Source organism: Saccoglossus kowalevskii, chromosome 6, assembly GCF_978046115.1.
Source record: "Saccoglossus kowalevskii chromosome 6, keSacKowa6.1, whole genome shotgun sequence".
In the NCBI taxonomy this organism is placed as follows: domain Eukaryota; kingdom Metazoa; phylum Hemichordata; class Enteropneusta; family Harrimaniidae; genus Saccoglossus; species Saccoglossus kowalevskii.
The window spans coordinates 31,204,530-31,225,645 of NC_140646.1; the positions used below are offsets into that span (position 1 = coordinate 31,204,530).

The following is a 21,116-nucleotide window of genomic DNA, read 5'->3' on the forward strand; positions in this document are numbered from 1 at the left end:
TTAAGCCACTGTTTACCTACAAGTTAAATTGTTTACTGTTAACACAGCTCTAAATTGAGAAGAACACATTGATGTACTGCATAAATAAGCACTAGATGAGCACAATAATGATAAACATATGTTCAATGTTTCAGCAATTCCAAGCCCATGTCAACCTAACCCTTGTCAAAATAATGGTATCTGTACGACTGTTGAAAGCCCATGTGTTGGGTACCGATGCTCATGTCAGTCTGGTTGGAGTGGTACTAACTGTGAAAGTAGTAAGTATATAAATCTACATCACTTAAAAATAAAATAAAATGTTCACTTCTTCAAAATGTTGTGGTTTTCCCTGGATCATGAAATTCATGCAGGTATATTTATGTCTTGAAAAATAAAGATGTATATAGAGTTTTGCAATGATTTTGTTTTATTATTTAAATTTTTTTTTTAAATGATGACTAATATTCACACGACCTTGTTTAAAAAAAAAAAATTAAATATGCATGTATCGAAAAATCTTGGCTTCGTGCACTTCAGCTGAGCCTCTCTGAGACGAAACAATAACATTTGTCGTAATTAACAATAACATTTGACGTAGCACACTCACACTGAGCTGATAGTTCAATCAAGTAATATAGCATCATTTTTTTTATTGTTTATTGTTATATTACTGTCACCTTCCTTCCTTTAATATTAATATAAGTAAAAAAAGCAAGTGTTAAAAAAACACACACACTGACAAACAAACACATTTGATTTGATTGATGCATCACATTCAAACACTTTATTGACAGTGGAAACCCGAAAGTGTGCGTAGTCGTGCTTTCTTGCAAATTGAAAAAATCTGAAATGATTAATAAAGTATTCTTTTTGTTGCTATAGCTACTATCATTGGATGTGCGACAAATCCATGTGTTAACGGTGACTGTACTGATTTTGGCAATGGTGCATACAGTTGTACATGCTATACTGGATGGTCTGGGAGTACCTGTAATGTACAAGGTATGCTAATATTTGGTTTAAAACCTACTGAAGTTGATTTAGCACGTAAAGTAGACCAAATGCAAATAATGTACACAAAATTGTACTTTTCAATACATAATATACAATATTAACTATTTTTCCTTCTTTCAGTTTTAATTATTATTGCTGAAATATACGGTTAGATTGTGTTATGTATATAAACTGGAATCTTTAATAGCTGATGTTTAATAAACTGGTTTTAAATTTATCTAAAATTAATTTAAAAGTTCCTTATTGCATTATTTGATATTACCATATTTACTGTATTAAAATAGAAGTAATATAAACCTGAAATTATGTATACTAAATTATAAATACCGGTATTACCGGTACTTATTATGAAAGTAGAATCATCTCAATAATTTAAGTGTATGCGCTAATACCGGTAATAGAGCAAATAAACTTGTTGAGGTATTGATATTAGCTATAATTGTGATTTTAAAAGTATAATGAGAGAATAATAAGATATGCTTATGAGTATATACAATACTTTTCTTACAGTTTTTGCATGTGAAATAAATCCATGCGTGAATGGTGTCTGCACAGATCTTTCTAATGGTGCATATTTTTGTCAGTGTCAATCAGGCTGGACAGGAACGAATTGTGATGTAATTGGTAAGTCTGCTTGGCATAAAACAATTATATATAGTCGCCGTCACTGTTTATTTTACTACAGTGGAAAATGATGAGCGCAAGAGACTCGTAGGTTGCGTGCATTTTGTCAAATTGACAACATACAACAAATGATAGATTTTATTTGTAATTTAATAATTCACATTCTCACATCACTCAAACATTTGCACATGTGCATCAAGGGACTTACACTCAGAATGTTTTCAGATTAATAGCAACCAGTTGTGTGAAATCAAACATAAAAATAAGACAAACAAACGTCATAGCATTGTTACAGTAGTGGCATAAAACTTTGATTTGACAAATGCGAAACTATTTCGGGAGTGTCTTCATGCTTATTAATTAATGTGCTATACACTTTTGATGAAAAATTCTAAAAGTTTAAGTTCAATCATTTTGATTTTTGCGGTGGGAATTCTACACATATTTAATGCTTTTTGCAGTAAATGGAAAATCTGTTGGGAAAGTTAAAGCGCAGTGGTCATCGCGCAGCGCGTGTTCGAATTTCATGTAAATAAACAATGTATTTTACACGTGTTGTATACGTCGCTATGAGTCCCATATCGAACAGGACGTGGCACAACGACTACTGCCCTTTAATGTGCTTGTCATACCTAAAGATAGTTTGTGGCGATAACATATACTAGAGTTACGATTTGAACTGCATTGGTGTATAGCATAATGTGTGAGTTTTAAATTAACTATAATCACAGAACAGAAAAAAAATACTTGATCAGTAGATAACACATTTGCACAACATTTAACTACAATTTCATTTTAACTTGACATCCAATATGTGCTCTTAAAGCTGCAATGTGTTTTAAAATTTTATGAACATAAATACTGTTAGACTAACATTGTGAATGTTGTTGTATATGTAGTTGCAACCCCATGTAGTAGCAATCCTTGCCAGAATGGCTTCTGTACTGATGTTGGAACTGTAGCATATTTCTGCACATGTGATACTGGATATACAGGAACAAATTGTGAAGTATTTAGTAAGTGTTATTATTATACATCCAGCACGGAAAACATATCTGCACTTAAGCTTGTTTGAATTTAACATTTTGCTTTTATTTGGGGTAATTTAACATCGCAGTCACTGACGTGTTCAAGATTACGGACGGCCGTCACACTCAAAGACTTTTTACATTGACTACAGAAGCCTGACAGCGCGAGATAAAAAAAATATCCTATCACTGAGTGCAGATCAAAAGTAAAAGTGGCTTAAACCTAGCTTTCAAAACCACCTTATATTTAAATTGTGCAGAATAATGTGCCAGAGTATTTATTACCGTTATATCTATAACATACTGAATATTGGGATAATTTATAACTATGATATAGACATGTAAGTTTGTATGAAAAGATAAAACCAGTTTGGGAATTAAATTGAGCTGTACTGCACTTATCCTCGATTTCTTGAAGGCATAGCTGAATGTTAATAGCTTTTGGAATATTTCAATGTCTCCCAGACTATGTAAAAGAAAACCATCAAAACCAAGGAGTTTCTGGCTTAAAATCGCTACTCTGAAGACAGAAACTTCAACGTTAGGTTGTTCTTTGTTTTAAACCAGGATATTACTAGAAATATTGTTACAGTTTCTAATAACTGAACTAATGTGCATTGAGCATTGTAGAGCATTGTAATGCATTTTAAGATACAAGTTTTAATATATTTAAGATTTATTCCTGCTTATTTTTAAAATTGTACCGGTTTTACCGAAATGGACGATTCCACAATAAAGGAATTTTGGGTAGTTCGAGAACACTATGTTTTCTTACCTTAGTTGGTGGATATTTTCCTAGATAATACAATAGTGTGACGTCACGACCATGGTTCAATTCTAGTTAATTACTGAGTGGGTGACAATCTTTTTGTGTCTAACAAAATGGAAAATATATAATTTAAGCCACTCTGGTCTAAACTTGTGGAAAAGTGCAGCTGTTCACCACCCACATAAAAACAAACCTTGACTCAAGTATCCACCTTTCTATGTTTAGCAAATTTTAACAAATTCATAATTTGTACACCTAATGTTAAAATAATAAATATTTTCTTTAGCAAAAGATTATTTTTATTATGCAAAATAACAAATTTGTCCATTCATCTTGTTTAGAATTTAGAATTTGTTTAGAGTTTTTGTTTGTTTGTATTTTACATTTGTTAACCCTTGTAAATTCTTGTAACAATTGAAGTTAATTATTACCATGGTTTTTAATATTACTGAATCTTAACCTGTTTTTCTGTGTTTGTTACAGTTTCAACTCCATGCAGTAGCAATCCTTGTCAGAATGGCTTCTGTAATGATGCTGGAACTGTAGCATATTTCTGCACATGTGATGATGGGTATACTGGAACAAACTGTGAAATACTTGGTAAGTGTTATAATCTATATCTGCTTTTATGCCGTTGCTAGGCATTTAATTAAGCAGGAAGAACGATGTCAGTGCAATTGTTGTATAATAATTATTTATGTTTTTATTTTTGTAGTTTCAATGCCATGCAGTAGCAATCCTTGTCAGAATGGCTTCTGTAATGATGTTGGAACTGTAGCATATTTCTGCACATGTGATACTGGATATACAGGAACAAATTGTGAAGTATTTAGTAAGTGTTATTATTATACATCCAGCACAGAAAACATCTCTGCACTTAAGCTTGTTTGAATTTAACATTTTGTTTTTATTTGGGGTAATTTACATCGCAGTCACTGACGTGTTCAAGATTATGGACGGCCGTCACACTCAAACACTTTTTCTTTGTTTACATTGACCAAAGAAGCCTGACAGCGCGAGATAAAAAAAATATCCTATCACTGAGTGCAGATCAAAAGTAAAAGAGGCTTAAACCTAGTTTTCAAAACCACCTTATATTTAAATTATGCAGAATAATGTGCCAGAGTATTTATTACCGTTATATCAGTAACATACTGAATATTGGGATAATTTATAACTATGATATAGACATGTAAGTTTGTATGAAAAGATAAAACAGGTTTGGGAATTAAATTGAGCTGTACTGTACTTATCCTCGATTTCTTGAAGGCATAGCTGACAGTTAATATTGAAATATTTCAATGTCTCCCAGACTATGTAATGGAGAACCATTAACACCAAGGAGTTTCTGGCTTAAAATTGTTATTCTGAAGACAGAAACTTCACAGAAAGGTGCTTCTTTGTTTTAAACCAGGATATTACTAGAAATATTGTCACAGTTTCAGTTGCAACTCAGAACATTGTAATACACATTAAGATACAAGTTTTAATATATTTAAGATTTATTCCTGCTTATTCCTGCTTATTTTTAAAATTGTACCAGTTTTACCGAAATGGACGATTCCACAATAAAGGAATTTTGGGTAGTTCGAGAACACTATGTTTTCTTACCTTAGTTGGTGGATATTTTCCTAGATAATACAATAGTGTGACGTCACGACCATGGTTCAATTCTAGTTAACAACTGTAAAATACAAACAAACAAAAACTCTAAACAAATTCTAAACAAGATTACTAAGATTGTTATTTTGCATAATTAAAATAATCTTTTGCTAAAGATAATACTTATTATTTTAACATTAGGTGTACAAATTATGAATTTGTTAAAATTTACGAAAAACAGAAAGGTAAATACTTGAGTCAAGGTGTGTTTTATGTGGGTGGTGAACAGCTGCACTTTTCCACAAGTTTAGACCAGAGTGGCTTAAATTATATATTTTCCATTTTGTTAGACACAAAAAGATTGTCACCCACTCAGTCATTAACCCTTGTAAATTTTCTTGGTTGTTGTATCAATTGAAGTTAATTATTACCATTGTTTTTAATATTAATGAATCCTAACCTGTTTTTCTGTGTTTGTTACAGTTTCAACTCCATGTACTAGCAATCCTTGTCAGAATGGCTTCTGTAATGATGCTGGAACTGTAGCTTATTTCTGCACATGTGATGATGGGTATACTGGAACAAACTGTGAAATACTTGGTAAGTGTTATAATCTATATCTGCTTTTATGCCGTTGCTAGGCATTTAATTAAGCAGGAAGAACGATGTCAGTGCAATTGTTGTATAATAATTATTTTATATGTTTTTATTTTTGTAGTTTCAATGCCATGTACTAGCAATCCTTGTCAGAATGGCTTTTGTACTGATCTTGGAACTGTAGCATATTTCTGCACATGTGATACTGGATATACAGGAACAAATTGTGAAGTATTTGGTAAGTATTAGACGTATACATATGGCTACAAGAACAATAGAATGTATATCCATCTATATGGACGAGCTCAAAAAGTATTACAACATGTTCGAGTGTTTTTTCTTATTTGGAAAATGTGCACCATATTTACATCACATTAACACTGTTTATTGTTTACATTGAATGCAGCAACCTTGTAGAATGTGACAAAAACAAAATCATGTCACTGATGCAAACAATCATCCGCTAATATTTTGGGCTGATGTATTTCACTAAATTATGAGATTAGCAGAGAAAAGATGTATAATAATGAAATTATCATGAGAATACCGCAAAGTATGCACTCGGGCAGTATGAGGTCGCATCAACACCCCACTACACATCATCAAAAAAACCCACCATACAGCCTTTTTGCATATTCTGCAGTATTTTCATAATAACTTAGCATTAATAACTAATGATATGCGCCACAGTTAGGCAATATTTTTGCAATTCTAATAATAAATGATTGTAACTTTTTAGAAACTACATATATGGCAATGTTACACTCGATTCATTTTGACCTTCATCTACTGTTTCTAATAGGCGATTTCCCGTTCAACTGTGAGATCATGCGAGTTGCGTGAAAGATGCACGCCAAACATCTGTCACAAAAATCAAACGATTTGATTTGAACTTGAATTTCTCTTTTTCATAGCTCAAAGTCGAAAGGCCAATCTTTGACAGGGGAATATTGCATTTAGATACCCTTACTTCATCGAAATTGACCATCATCAAATGTGTACAGCACATTATTAAGCGTGGAAATACCCCCAAAATACTTAATTCCCATCTGTCGAATCCCATGCAATATTTGTCCTCACTACGACGCTATGACCTTTGTTTATCCTCTTTTTACGTTTGATTTCACGCATAACACGGGATCTCGAAGTGAATGGGAAAATGGTCTATTATTTACCATGAGTGATTTCATGTCATTAACATCGATCTCCTAGTGGCTGAACGTACTGTATTGTTGTGTTGTTTAATGTGTTTATGTAAGAAATTATAAGAAACAATTTAACCTAAATATAGGAATTTTGTCTCTGTTATTTTTATAGTTTCGATGCCATGTAGTAGCAATCCTTGCCAGAATGGCTTCTGTACTGATGTTGGAACTGTAGCATATTACTGCACATGTGATACTGGATATACAGGAACAAACTGTGAAATTTTGCGTAAGTACAAACAGTACATAGATGCATTGTAATGGTCCTGTATTAATTGTCATAGCTTTGGTCTACAAACTTATAAGATACAAGTGTGTCTAAGAATAGTTATTATGCCCTGGCATGAAGTGTGAGTGGTGGATATACCAGCGTCCATCCGTATGGCATGTAAGGAGCACTATTGCTGATAAAGACATGTACACAGTATTATATTGAAGGTATTATATTGAAGACATTCCACAATATATCTCATCAACGTTTTTAATGACCATACATGTATATGGCCATGTGCGCTATTGCAGATAGTCATTCAACACATGCTTCATTAAGTAATTGCACAATAGACCTGATCAACATATTTATAATGTTCATATGTGGTCATGTGACTTCATTAATATGCATAAATATTATATCTGAAACACTTGCAGGTAGAGACATATAACAATTGCTTTATTGAAGACATTGGTCACTAAATCGGATCAACATATTTAATAACTATTGGAGATATAAACATTTAACCAGTTCTTGTTTGATCAGCCCAGATATCTGGACTGTTATTGACAACAGAAAATTGAGTTGAAATGTTATACCTTTTCAACTGCTGGACATTTTGTTTGTTTGTTCACTAACATTTTGTGAGTGATGAGTTGCATTTTTTTTAAAGATTTGGACGCAGTTGATTTTCAAGATGTGTCATATGATTAAATTTATATTCAGAAAACTGAATTATCATTAAAACTGTTTAAATTTTACCCTTTTTGGTCAAAGTTTTTATCTGATTGATCCATATTATTAGCCAAGTTTTAGCTTTTCATCTATATGTCAACATCAGATTTCAATGACACTAGGTACATAGGTGTTTTAAGCTATATACATGTATAGTTCAGAGTTAAAATATGCGCTTACGAATTACCTAATTTGCATAAATTGACTAATATATAGGTGTTCTACTGATATCTTGAGTACCACTCCTCAAATGTCAATGAAACTTGGTTTCAGTTAAGGACATTCAACTAGTACTATGATGGTGCATTTGACAAGAGATGTGATTAACATATCAAATGACCATATATGGTCATGTGACCTCATTAATATGCATAACTGTAATATATTAAGCACTGTTGCAGCTAATTACATGCAACCAGTGATATAATAAAGGCATTTGACAAAAGATATGACTAACATACCACATGTCCATGCAGTGTTCTCCACAATCCAAATTAGCTGGTGGGCGGCCTAATTAATTTGCATATTTGCATATTAATTTGCATATCATTTACATACAGCATTCTCGCATTTATGACATGAACTGCAATACACACTAAGTTATTTACTATTCTCTTTTTAATTTAATTTAATTGGAACATGTTACATTTTTTTGAAATACAAACAGATTGGTCACTATCAATATTTACGAAATGCAAAAAGTTTGAAATCGGTGATTTATGCGTTCGCAAATTATTCTGCGTTCATGAAATGCAATTCGAGTAACCAGGAGCAAGTACAAAACATAATTGAGTTATAATGTAGAAAATATACGAGATGATTTGCCCACGAAGCCAAAATTAACAATTTGTCAAAACAAAATCCATAACATTTTTATTTGTGGCATCAGTACTCACCCGTGCCGACGGACGGTAAGATGCATTTACGCATGTACGGCCACGATACGTTGCGTTTTCACACATTGTTTTGGAATTCAAGAAAAAAATGCTAGCAATCGGCAAAATAAAAGGATCTGATATGTTCTCGAAAGATTAGACATAAAAAATAGATAAATTGAAAAAAGTACGTAGAAAAGATAACTAAAATATTGTTCAATTACAAATACTCGCGGTAAACTAATACAGCAGCCATGTTTGATGTTTATTACCGCTTTCCGAATTCAGTACACGAACACCCAGAATGCGCTGTTCCCCTGTGCAACTTAGATACTAAATCGTTACAGCGCCAACAGCGGTGGGTAGCAGACGGTCGTTGAATGGGGTAGGCCAAAAGGTCATCAGTTTGCCTTCTCCATGCTGTTTTCACAATGAAAATCGAGCGAACGTTGTAAATACGGCTAAAATTTAAATTTGTGTTTGAGTTTACATGCAATCTGCTAATATATTTGTTTATTTTCTGTGCATATACATTTCGTTCGTATTTACTTCTTTCTTTCGTGATCAGAAGATGATTATTAAAAATACAGCTGTAAATTGAAACTACTGTAGTTGCGTATCGTGAGCAATAAGTGGCAACAATGTCGGGCGACGATGAATTCAGGCGATTGACACATTGCTATGAATACACTTGATAACTGCTTGCAGACTTCCAGTGGTCATTGTTTATGTTTGGACTCTTGAAACAATAGCAAAATAAAGGGTTGGGCAACTACTCTTTTGTTTAGGCTTGGGAAGAACAATGCAAGCTTTTTACAAATAATTTCAGCTGGATGTACGTTGGTGGGCGGGTGTTGAGAGTTACTGGGCGGCCGTAAAACTTGATGGGCGGGCCGCCCGCCTAAAACCCCTTGTGGAGAACACTGCCATGTATGATCATGTGACCTCACTAATATGCATTAAAATGTAATATCTCTCACAAAGGGAAGTCTGTGGTCAAAATAAGACATACTTCAATGATTTTGCATGTAATGAACAGAATTTCTGCTTTATGTGAATTGGAGATGTGCTTCTAATATAGTAAATACAAAATTCCTTATTTGTACTTCATTTCTCCAATACCCTTAGCACACAGGAGTTCTTCTCAAGCCTTCCTTGATTTTCAGCATTCTTAATAGAAACAACAGATAAACAGTGAAGAAGCTTTTTTAATTAAATCGAGATATTTGATAATTTGCACTATCATAATCTTTATACCAGGGTTCCCATACTATTTTATAATAAATTTGTCAAAACTTTTCTGGCTTAAAATCACTGATGACAAAGTGATTCTATGTCAGAAACCTTGAGAGTACCTAGGCGGTTATCTGACTTAAACGACACAGTCACTATTAATTGCATCTCATTGCCAAAATATATTGCAAACAGACATGTTTTGGTTTTAGACAAAATCATTTTGTAGATGGTGGCAAAAGTTGACAATTACACTCAAATGATTACAAATCAGCAGCTCAGTCAATACAGTGACCATGCACTCAAGCACTTGATCTAAAGGACCATGATTTAATTGCTGGGGCTTGCCACTAAACAAAAATAGTGCTTTTAAAATTGACGATGAAGTAGCACTCATCATGAAAACGATTGTGTTGAACAAAGAGAGTGCTTATCATTACCACCCCTAGGACACAGAGTAGTTGTTTTCATACATGGTTGTTTTAGTCAATTATTTCTGGTTATTTTTGTAGTTTCAGTTCCATGCAGTAGTAATCCTTGCCAGAATGGCTTCTGTACTGATCTTGGAACTGTAGCATATTACTGCACATGTGATACTGGATATACAGGAACAAATTGTGAAGTATTTGGTATGTATAAACATGTATCATAATTACAATAAATACATTGTTTACAAGTTTTATGGTGTAATTAAATCAATATGATTATAATACTATGCATACACCCGCTATTATCAAAATGTGGCAGTACTTTGGGTGAATTTGTCTTGTGTCCTCTTGTTTGGTATTTATGTATGCATTCATATGTATATTTTATGTTGACGACTGATGACAAAATATACATTTGTAAATACAAATTCTGTAATGATATGCAAGACAGTCTCCAACATTTCATGCATATGACGCTATTGAGTATGTGAGTAATTCTTGTGTCACTATAATTCTTGTAAAGCTTAATTCATTACTATTACTGTTATTTCATGTAGTTGCAACAGGCTGCACAAACAATCCATGTGTGAATGGTGTATGTTTTACTGCTGGCTCTACTGGATATTCATGTACATGTAACAATGGTTGGACTGGTACTAATTGTGACATTCTAGGTAATTTGATATATACATTAATTGAAAATAAAAGAATATGTTTCTTTTTAAACACTGAGTATAAATATAGAAATATTGACTTTGTTTAATAGAAAGTAGATCAGATTAAACACTTTCATAATATACTATTTCGATAATCATGCACACCCACAGCAGTGCATTAAATTGGTGTAAAGGACGTTTTTTATACATCAATATTGTTTTGGTCTGTGGTAAATTAAAAAAAAAAAAAATATTTCAGAGAGTTGCAATATTTTGAATGACAAAAGATTAAACAATCAAGCACAGTTTTATAATGACATTACACCATCTAACCTTATTTTGATGTCATAGAAGTGCCTTGTTGATAGAGCTAGAGAAGCTACTCACAATTATTAAAATCCACCATTGTATACATGTACCTAATGCAGCCGAGAGTTTCATATATGTGCATCTGTCTATGTGTTCATGCATCTGTTTCATTAATTGCTATTACTGTTTGTTCATGTAGCTGCAACAGGCTGTACAAACAATCCATGTGTGAATGGTGTATGTTTTACTACTGGCTCTACTGGATATTCATGTACATGTAACAATGGTTGGACTGGTACTAATTGTGACATTCTAGGTAATTTGATATACATTAATCAAAAATGAAAGTTTGTATCTTTTCAAACACTGAGTATAAGGAGGCTATTGAAATCTTGAATGTTGACTTAGTCTGATGCCAAGTAGATCAGATCGAATGTTTTATTAAATCTCATTTCTATAATAACGCCCTCAAAGCTGTGCATTAAATGGGTGTATGGGTCGTTATTTTAATGCAGCATCAATATTGTTTTGATCTGTGTTCATCTCGTATTACTGAAAATAATATTTTTAGGAGAGTTGCAATATATAATGACATTACACCATCTAACCTTATTTTGATGTCATAGACGTGCCTTGTTGATAGAGCTAGAGAAGCAACTCACATTTATTAAAATCTACCATTGTATAGCTAATACAGTAGTCGACTTGATATTTACATGTTAATATAATGTGAATTTGCTCTAGAGAAGTTTGTCATGCAAATAGATTGTCTGTTGTTGGCAACAGAAAACTGTTTAAGTGTTTACAAGTAAATATGAATTGGTTAATACTGTTATTTCTCCTCACTGTTTGACTCATTTCGACCATGATTAGCTGTGTTTAGTCTAGTGAAATGTTTTTTAGTCCATGTTCATTTGTATAGTAACAATGGCCAATTGTGTCACTATAATTTTTTGTAATTAATTACTATTACTGTTTGTTCATGTAGTTGCAACAGGCTGTACAAACAATCCATGTGTGAATGGTGTATGTTTTACTACTGGCTCTACTGGATATTCATGTACATGTAACAATGGTTGGACTGGTACTAATTGTGACATCCTAGGTAATTTGATATACATTAATCAAAAATGAAAGTTTGTATCTTTTCAAACACTTGTTGATAGAGCTAGAGAAGCAACTCACATTTATTAAAATCCACCATTGTATACATGTACCTAATGCAGCCGAGAGTTTCATATATGTGCATCTGTCTATGTGTTCATGCATCTGTTTCATTAATTACTATTACTGTTTGTTCATGTAGTTGCAACAGGCTGTACAAACAATCCATGTGTGAATGGTGTGTGTTTTACTGTTGGCTCTACTGGATATTCATGTACATGTAACAATGGTTGGACTGGTACTAATTGCGACATTCTAGGTAATTTGATATACATTAATCAAAAATGAAAGTATGCATCTTTTCTTACATTGAGTATAAAGATGCATTAGGAATTTGAAATGTTGACTCATGCCCAGTAGATCAGATCAGATCAAATTTTCCATAATATACCATTTTTATAATAACACCCTTAAAGCTGTGCATTAAATGGGTGTAAGGATCGTTAATTTAATACAGCATCAATATTGTTTTGATCTGTGTTCATCTCAAATTACTAAAAATAATATTTTTTCGAGAGCTGCAATATATAATGACTTTACAGCATATAACCATATTTTGATGTCATAGAAGTTCCTTGTTGATAGAGCTAGAGAAGCAACTCACATTTATTAAAATCTACCATTGTATAGCTAATACAGTAGACTTGATATTTACATGTTAATATAATGTGAATTTGCTCTAGAGAAGTTTGTCATGCAAATAGTTTGTCTGTTGTTGGCAACAGAAAACTGTGTTTAAGTGTTTACAAGTTAATGTGAATTTGGTAACAATGATATTTCTCTTAACTGTTCAACTCATTTTGACCATGATGTACACTATACTATGTTTAGTCTGTGAAATGCTTTTTAGTCCCTGTTCATTCATATAGTTTCTGTTCATTCATATAGTTTCATCTTTGCTTGTCTGTTTATGTGTTCATGCGTCTGTTCGCACCTGTTTCTCAGACATGCCTCAGCCAACTATTGCACATGGAGCAAACATAATCACATTTTCAAATGTTATGATATTTATGGTGATGACTCGTTACCAAAAATACCTTTGTAATTACAACTCCAGTAATGATTGGATATATGTACATGGTAGAGATTTCTCCTCAAATGTAAGGCATACATGTATTTTACTATGAAGTCAGTAAGAAATGGCCAATTGTGTCACGATATATTTTTTTGCAAAGTTTGATTAATTACTATTATTGTTTTCTCATGTAGTTGCAACAGGCTGTACAAACAACCCATGTGTGAATGGTGTATGTTTTACTGTGGGCTCCACTGGATATTCATGTACATGTGATGCTGGTTGGACTGGTACTAATTGCGACACCCTAGGTAATCAGATCAGATCAAATGTTTTATTAAATTACATTTCTATAATAGCGCCCCCAAAGCTGTGCATTAATTGGGTGTAAGGGTCGTTATTTTAATACATCATCAATATTTTTTTTATCTGTGTTCATCTCAAACTACTAAAAATAATATTTTTTCGAGAGTTGCAATATATAATGACATTACACCATCTAACCTTATCTTGATGTCATAGAAGTGCCTTGTTGATAGAGCTAGAGAAGCAACTCACATTTAAAATTTACCATTGTATACCTAATACAGTAGTGGACTTAATACTGATCATTTTTATATGATGAATGTGAATTTGCTCGAGAAGTTTGTCATGCAAATATTTTGTATGTTGTTGGCAACGGAAAACTGTGTTTTAGTGTTTACATGTAAATATTATTTTTTTAACACTGTTATTTCTCTTAACTGTACAACTCATTTCGATCATGATAAGCTATAGTTAGTCAGTGAAATGCTTTTAAGACCCTGTTCATTCATATAGTTTCATCTTTGCTTGTCTGTTTATGTGTTCATGCATATGTTCGCACCTGTTTCTCAGACATGCTTCAGCCAACTATTGCACATGGAGCAAACATAATCACATTTCCAATTGTTATGATATTTATGGTGATGACATGTGACCAAAAATACCTTTGTAATTACAACTCCAGAAATGACTGGATATATGTACATTATAGAGATTGCTCCCAAATGTGAGGTATATTTTACTATGAAGTCAGTAAGCAATGGCCAATTGTGTCACTATAATTGTTGGTGAGTTTTAATTAATTGCTATTACTGTTTGTTCATGTAGCTGCAACAGGCTGTACAAACAATCCATGTGTGAATGGTGTATGTTTTACTACTGGCTCTACTGGATATTCATGTACATGTAACAATGGTTGGACTGGTACTAATTGCGACATCCTAGGTAATTTGATATATCCATTAATCGAAAATAAAAGAATATATTTCTTTTTAAACATTGAGTATAAGGAGGCTATTTAAATCTGGAATGTTGACTTGGTTTGATGCAAAGTAGATCAGATCAGATCAAATGTTTTATTAAATTACATTTCTTTAATAGCGCCCTCAAAGCTGTGCATTAATTGGGTGTAAGGGTCGTTATTTTAATACATCATCAATATTTTTGATCTGTGTTCATCTCAAACTACTAAAAATAATATTTTTTTAGAGTTGCTATATATAATGACATTACACCATCTAACCTTATTTTGATGTCATAGAAGTGCCTTGTTGATAGAGCTAGAGAAGCAACTCACATTTATTAACATTTACCATTGTATACCTAATACAGTAGTTGACTTAATACTGGTCATATTTATATGATGAATGTGAATTTGCTCTAGAGAAGTTTGTCATGCAAATATTTTGTATGTTGTTGGCAACGGAAAACTGTGTTTTAGTGTTTACAAGTAAATATTATTTTTTTAACACTGTTATTTCTCTTAACTGTACAACTCATTTCGATCATGATAAGCTATATTTAGTCGGTGAAATGCTTTTAAGACCCTGTTCATTCATATAGTTTCATCTTTGCTTGTCTGTTTATGTGTTCATGCATATGTTCGCACCTGTTTCTCAGACATGCTTCAGCCAATTATTGCACATGGAGCAAACATAATCACATTTCCAAATGTTATGATATTTATGGTGATGACATGTGACCAAAAATACCTTTGTAATTACAACTCCAGTAATGACTGGATATATGTACATTATAGAGATTGCTCCCAAATGTGAGGTATATTTTACTATGAAGTCAGTAAGCAATGACCAATTGTGTCACTATAATTTTTTGCAAGGTTTAATTAAATATTCTTACTGTTTGTTCATGTAGCTGCAACAGGCTGTACAAACAATCCATGTGTGAATGGTGTATGTTTTACTACTGGCTCTACTGGATATTCATGTACATGTGATGCTGGTTGGACTGGTACTAATTGCGACCTTCTAGGTAATTCGATATTAGAAAAATATCACATTTACAGTTTTTGTTAATTTTATTTATTATCATTATCTAGCTCAGTTTCCACAGGATGTAGCAAAAACCCATTTATGAATAATATATTGATACATCATACAAATCGATAACAAAGTAACTGATTGAACAACATAGATCAGTACTCGTGATACTGACTTTCATGTGTCTGTTCTCTTCTTAGCTGCTGACGCATGTGCTAATAATCCGTGTGCCAATGGTGTATGCATATCATTCACTACATACTTTTCATGTTCCTGTTATGTTGGCTGGTCTGGAACTACTTGCAATCAAGGTAAGTGTTAGGTACAGTTAATATATTACCGCCTGATTCCTTTGGTAGTGAATGAGTTGTTTGATTGACTGTCTTGTGTACTCAGATGGTAACAATCACATACCAATTTTTAAGCTATCTTTGGTAGTAGATAAGCAGCCTTAACAATCAACATGCTCTGGAATAGCTTTTAAACAGCCACAAGCCTTCCTGTTTGGTAAGAATTAATATGTCAAACCTACCATAAGTATGATAAAGGTCCGAAAAATAGTTCAGAATCTCTGTATCTTTTTTGTATTAACCAGCCAAAACACCATGTATCTGGGAACTATTTTCAGGGTTATTGTCAATAAATTGAAAATGCCTATTATTTCAATAAAGTCTTTTTCAAATTGCAATATTTTTTTGTCAATTATATGCTTTCAATGACACAGTTTGTTTGCATGTTTGTTTACAGGAATATCAGTTGATGCATGTGCAAATGAACCTTGTCTTAATGGAGGTACATGTATAAATGAAGAAACCTATTATATTTGTTTATGTACTCCAGACTATTTAGGAGCGAACTGCGCAGACTTAGTGGGTAAGTTTTAAAACATAACCTGTCAGTGGTTCTACATAAGAATTACAGCACAACTGTTACTACTCATCTGATTCCTACTCATTTGATTCCTTTCTTGTGTTAACTGTTACTTCCATTGTATCGTATTTTTACCCAAGAAATTTAAATCATCATAAATTTTCCTGATTTCAAATTAATTTTTTAATCTCAATTAAATATTAAATGTTTAAATCAAATGTTGAATGCTTTGAGTGAGAATTTAAAAATATGTGTCTGCTTATTAGAGCTGTTGAACTGTTGCTGATAAAGTCATTATAGAAACACGAATCTATACTAATGACTCTAGAATACCCAACCCCAATGACTCTACAAATCCATGCATTGGCATTTTATACTAACATTCGGTAATGCTCTCATATGTCAACAGATAATAATCCAGAACGAAACAAGTGTGTTATAGACTATTGTCAGAATGATGCTATTTGCTTCAATACTTACCACAGTAATTTACAAACGCCCTCTGATGGAGCGTATTCATGTGCTTGTTATCCTGACTTCACGTCCCAGGCATTTGCTGGTGAAAACTGTGCAACAAATCTTGGTATGAACATTTAATATATTGCTTTATTATGTTACCTTAAGTGTTCATAGTATTTGATATGCCATATATTTTTTTTTGTAATATGACAATCATAACTGTTATACTGAGTACTATATTGCTAGCAATAGCCCGAGCAAACAAAGCAAAAAGTTTCTGATGAATTTTAAGCTACAAAATGTATTATCTGTAGAAAATATTTGGTGTATTTAAGAAACCATTTTATTTCAGACAATAAGAATTCACTGTAAATGTACCGGTATTTGTAAATAGCCAAGAATGTAATGATATATCAAGGATAATAATGCACACATTTTCATATATTTCTACACTGTTATATCCTTAATGTTTCAGCATTCAACCCATCATTAGATCTATGCAACAATGTGGCATGTCTCAACGGTGGCATGTGTATTAATTTCTGGCACGATCAAACACAGGAAATCAACTCCATGTGTGCTTGTCCGGAGGGCTTCATTGGAGACTATTGTCAAACTGGTATGTAATCTTTACACTTACATATTTTACATGATGTGGTTATTTTGAGATTACACTGATAATAACAACAGATTGTCAGGTACTGAATATGTAATGTGAAGTTGCTATATTCTTGCAGTACATAACATACTAGTAGTGACCTAATATAAGGTCATATGGATTGACAGAATAAGTATACAGTGAATAATTATATGTGGCTAGTAATACCGTACTTGTTTCTCACTTGTTTATTTGCATGGGCAACCCTACACACAAAACCAAGTTATCATGCTATGACTTTGTATTATAATATGTTCAGTATAATCCTTGAAATCATTACCTCATATTTTGGACTTGGACCATTACTAGTATGTTTAACATATCACTAATATTGACAGCATTGTTGATATGAATAGTGTAGGTTGAGAGTATCACCATACGTGATGCAGCTAGAGATATCAATTCATGACACTCAATATAGATAGCATCAATCTCTCTGTGAATTCTCAATGTCACTTCTGTGCAAATCTGTGATATTTACTTAAGTTTAGTCAGCAAAGATTTATACCCTATGATATAGTAGTCGATTCTAATGTGCAGCATCTACACAAGCAAAGAAATATATTTATACCACACACTTAAACAACAGACCTTATGGACCATTGGAATGCAATGAACATAGTACAGCTAGTACATATTAATTAGTACAGATTAGAATTAACACTGTTTTGTAATAAATACATCATTGGGAAACATCCACAATAAATGTTTACCAGGTAAAGTATTTCTACCAGATATGCACACCAGGTAGTGTTCCTTTCTTCTTTTCTGCTCACCTTGCTGTCAATTTTATTTTATTTGTAGTTGATAGATGGTAATTCATGGCATGGACATGGAAACTTCTTAGTATTGCCAGATGCAATGTTGATATACTTTATTACACTATATGTGAACTAATCACATCAATATTAATCTGGTAACACCAAGATCATCTTTGTAGCTTCTATGATTCAACCTGGAATAACCACATTATTGTTTTTTTTTGTTTTTGTTTTTGCCTGTCTGCATGTATAGTAGTTGCAGGCAACCCCTGTTCGAGTAACCCTTGCACTCCACCACAGAACTGTTACTGGACACCAGACTCATATATATGCATATGAATCTGGAGCATAAGGTATCTAAATGATTAATTGCACACATCCTGCACGTTTAATTTGATTGAATCCTCAACAGCTAGAGTCACATACCCATATATTGTACAATTTGTATCCATTGGTTTTCAAATTACTGCAAAACATACAGTGCCATATGTATTGTTACAAAATACAGATGCTTGGATACGTGTATATTATATACACTTTATTACAAATTGTGATGTTCTATATTTCACAGTACATGTATTCATATGTAATATGGTAATTGCTGGTATAATTAGAGACATTAAAGTATGTGATAATAAAAACTGTTCAAATCAATGTATTACATGAATTAAATATATGCATTTTGTTTTTGTAGTATTGTAAAGTACCTTTCACCTACCTTAAAAAAGATGAAGAAAAGGACTTCACGCTACGAGGAAAGTATAATTGCAGTTTTCGTTGAGTTCATCACTAATCTAATTGACTAACAATATATAATTGAATTAACTGTAGCCTGTAATTACCACAGATCATTCGTACTAGGGAATTATATACTCAATTATTATTTAGAGTCAATAATCTAACGGTGATGTTGGATGATTATTTGTAATTCTCAAAAGTCAATCGATTAAATGTGATTCCAATATAGTATAAAAGCAATAATTCTTCTTAATTCATTTATGATCAATATTTAAATATGTATTATATTATTCAAATATAATTACATTTTTAGTGGAAAATATTTATAAGCTGATAATTAGAAAATATATGTACTAACACTTTCAATTAAATTCTTTGTTTGCTTTTCTGAGTGTTGAATATTTAACATTCAGTTTTTAACATGGTTATTTACATTGACAGTGACATTCCATGCAATATTTTGTTGAACCATGTATCAGTGGTAATTATGTTAAAATGTTAGTAGACTATATATACAATGGGTTTGACAGTTATAGAATGAATATAGGAGTAATTTATGTTAGAATATTAATTACTGGCACATTGTGAACATAGACACTCAACAAGCAATATCTTAAAGTTCACGACAGGGAAAATGTGCATCACTACTGTAATGTGAAATTCAAGAGCAGTCACGCAAATTGTGAGATGAGCCAAAGCAAAATCATGATTATTTCTTTTTTCATGATACATTGTACCTTTTTTGCATAATACGGGCAAATATAACTGCATACTCTTATATTATAAATCAACACTATCAGAATTAGACGTTTTTATGACATATAGTTTTACATTATCACACGACAATGTAAACCTCTATTGGCAACATTTATTTTAACAGAAATTTAGTTTGGTTTGTTTAATTCTGATGGTGGTGATTTATAACAATAATGGATGTCCTACAATGTCATATTGAATTTGGAGACGCGATAATGTGTTCGGCTTCACTTCAAGTATTATCTAGCCCCCCACATCCAAGACGCTGTGGGGGATTCATTATTTTAATAAATCTTTGATACTATCAAAGATATTTTGAATAAATTATTTTTGTTAATTGTATTGATTTAATGAATTCTGGTAATGTGAAACAAAATGTGCACCACATTATATTATCATATTCTATGTATAGTTTATAACGCGTAATAAATCTTCTACAGAGTTGTAAAAGAAGACACACAAAGTATATTCCTATGTTATTTAGTAGATGTTAACAATTGTAACTTTTAGTACTTGTGTGTTATTGTTCTAATCTTAATAAAAATCTTTAATAAAATGTTCTAATGATTTAATTTCTTTATTGAATATATCCTAATGTGCTTAAACATTGTGAAAGTGCAAAATGAAAACGACATGGGAGATGGTAATTTCAATGATACGGCTTGCAATCAATCAATATATTGACCATATTTCGTGAGGAAAAATGTTTAATGGTTAATATTCATTGACATTTTACTGTTTTGAAACTATCACAAATCTGTTTCATTAACATTGTTGGTGTAATGTTATGCTCATTAATGTCAACCACCGACCACTAAGTGTCCAATTAAACTGTATCTATGCAGGAAGTGATTTTCTGGAATTGGTAAACATAGCTTTGTTTCCAGTGCTCACAATATTGTCAAGCACGTCATCAAAACTGGCGGTGCTCTGCAAGGGACATGCGGAACTGAACAACTAGGAGAAAAGAATCTGACAATGTTTTAGACAACATTGAATATTTCAAATGCTCAAGTAAGGCTTTTAATGGATACAAAATAAGCCACAGGATTATTGAATTACTGCACACAAGTAATTTTTTGGGGCCTTCGTCCGTCAATGGATCTGTTGTAGCCACAAGTTTT

General features: G+C 32.4%; 1 protein-coding gene and 1 long non-coding RNA gene across 2 annotated transcripts; both read left to right on the top strand.

Annotated features, from left to right (window-relative positions):
• The first annotated feature begins 157 nt into the window (after window positions 1–157).
• Window positions 158–2,616, top strand: LOC146742225 (uncharacterized). Its single transcript, XR_014929837.1, has 4 exons — window positions 158–260; window positions 865–984; window positions 1,507–1,620; window positions 2,520–2,616. It is a non-coding gene; the product is annotated as an uncharacterized LOC146742225 (long non-coding RNA).
• On the top strand, window positions 2,320–20,564 carry LOC144346736 (uncharacterized). Its single transcript, XM_085500665.1, has 21 exons — window positions 2,320–2,323; window positions 2,520–2,636; window positions 3,901–4,017; window positions 4,133–4,249; window positions 5,503–5,619; window positions 5,738–5,854; window positions 6,934–7,050; window positions 10,388–10,504; window positions 10,861–10,977; window positions 11,468–11,584; window positions 12,257–12,373; window positions 12,575–12,691; window positions 13,642–13,758; window positions 14,579–14,695; window positions 15,626–15,742; window positions 15,951–16,061; window positions 16,498–16,623; window positions 17,030–17,203; window positions 17,555–17,698; window positions 18,752–18,851; window positions 19,193–20,564. Exons 1-20 carry the CDS (start codon window positions 2,320–2,322, stop codon window positions 18,835–18,837), a joined length of 2,283 nt encoding a protein of 760 aa, XP_085356791.1. The 3' UTR covers window positions 18,838–18,851; window positions 19,193–20,564.
• The last annotated feature ends 552 nt before the right edge of the window (window positions 20,565–21,116 follow it).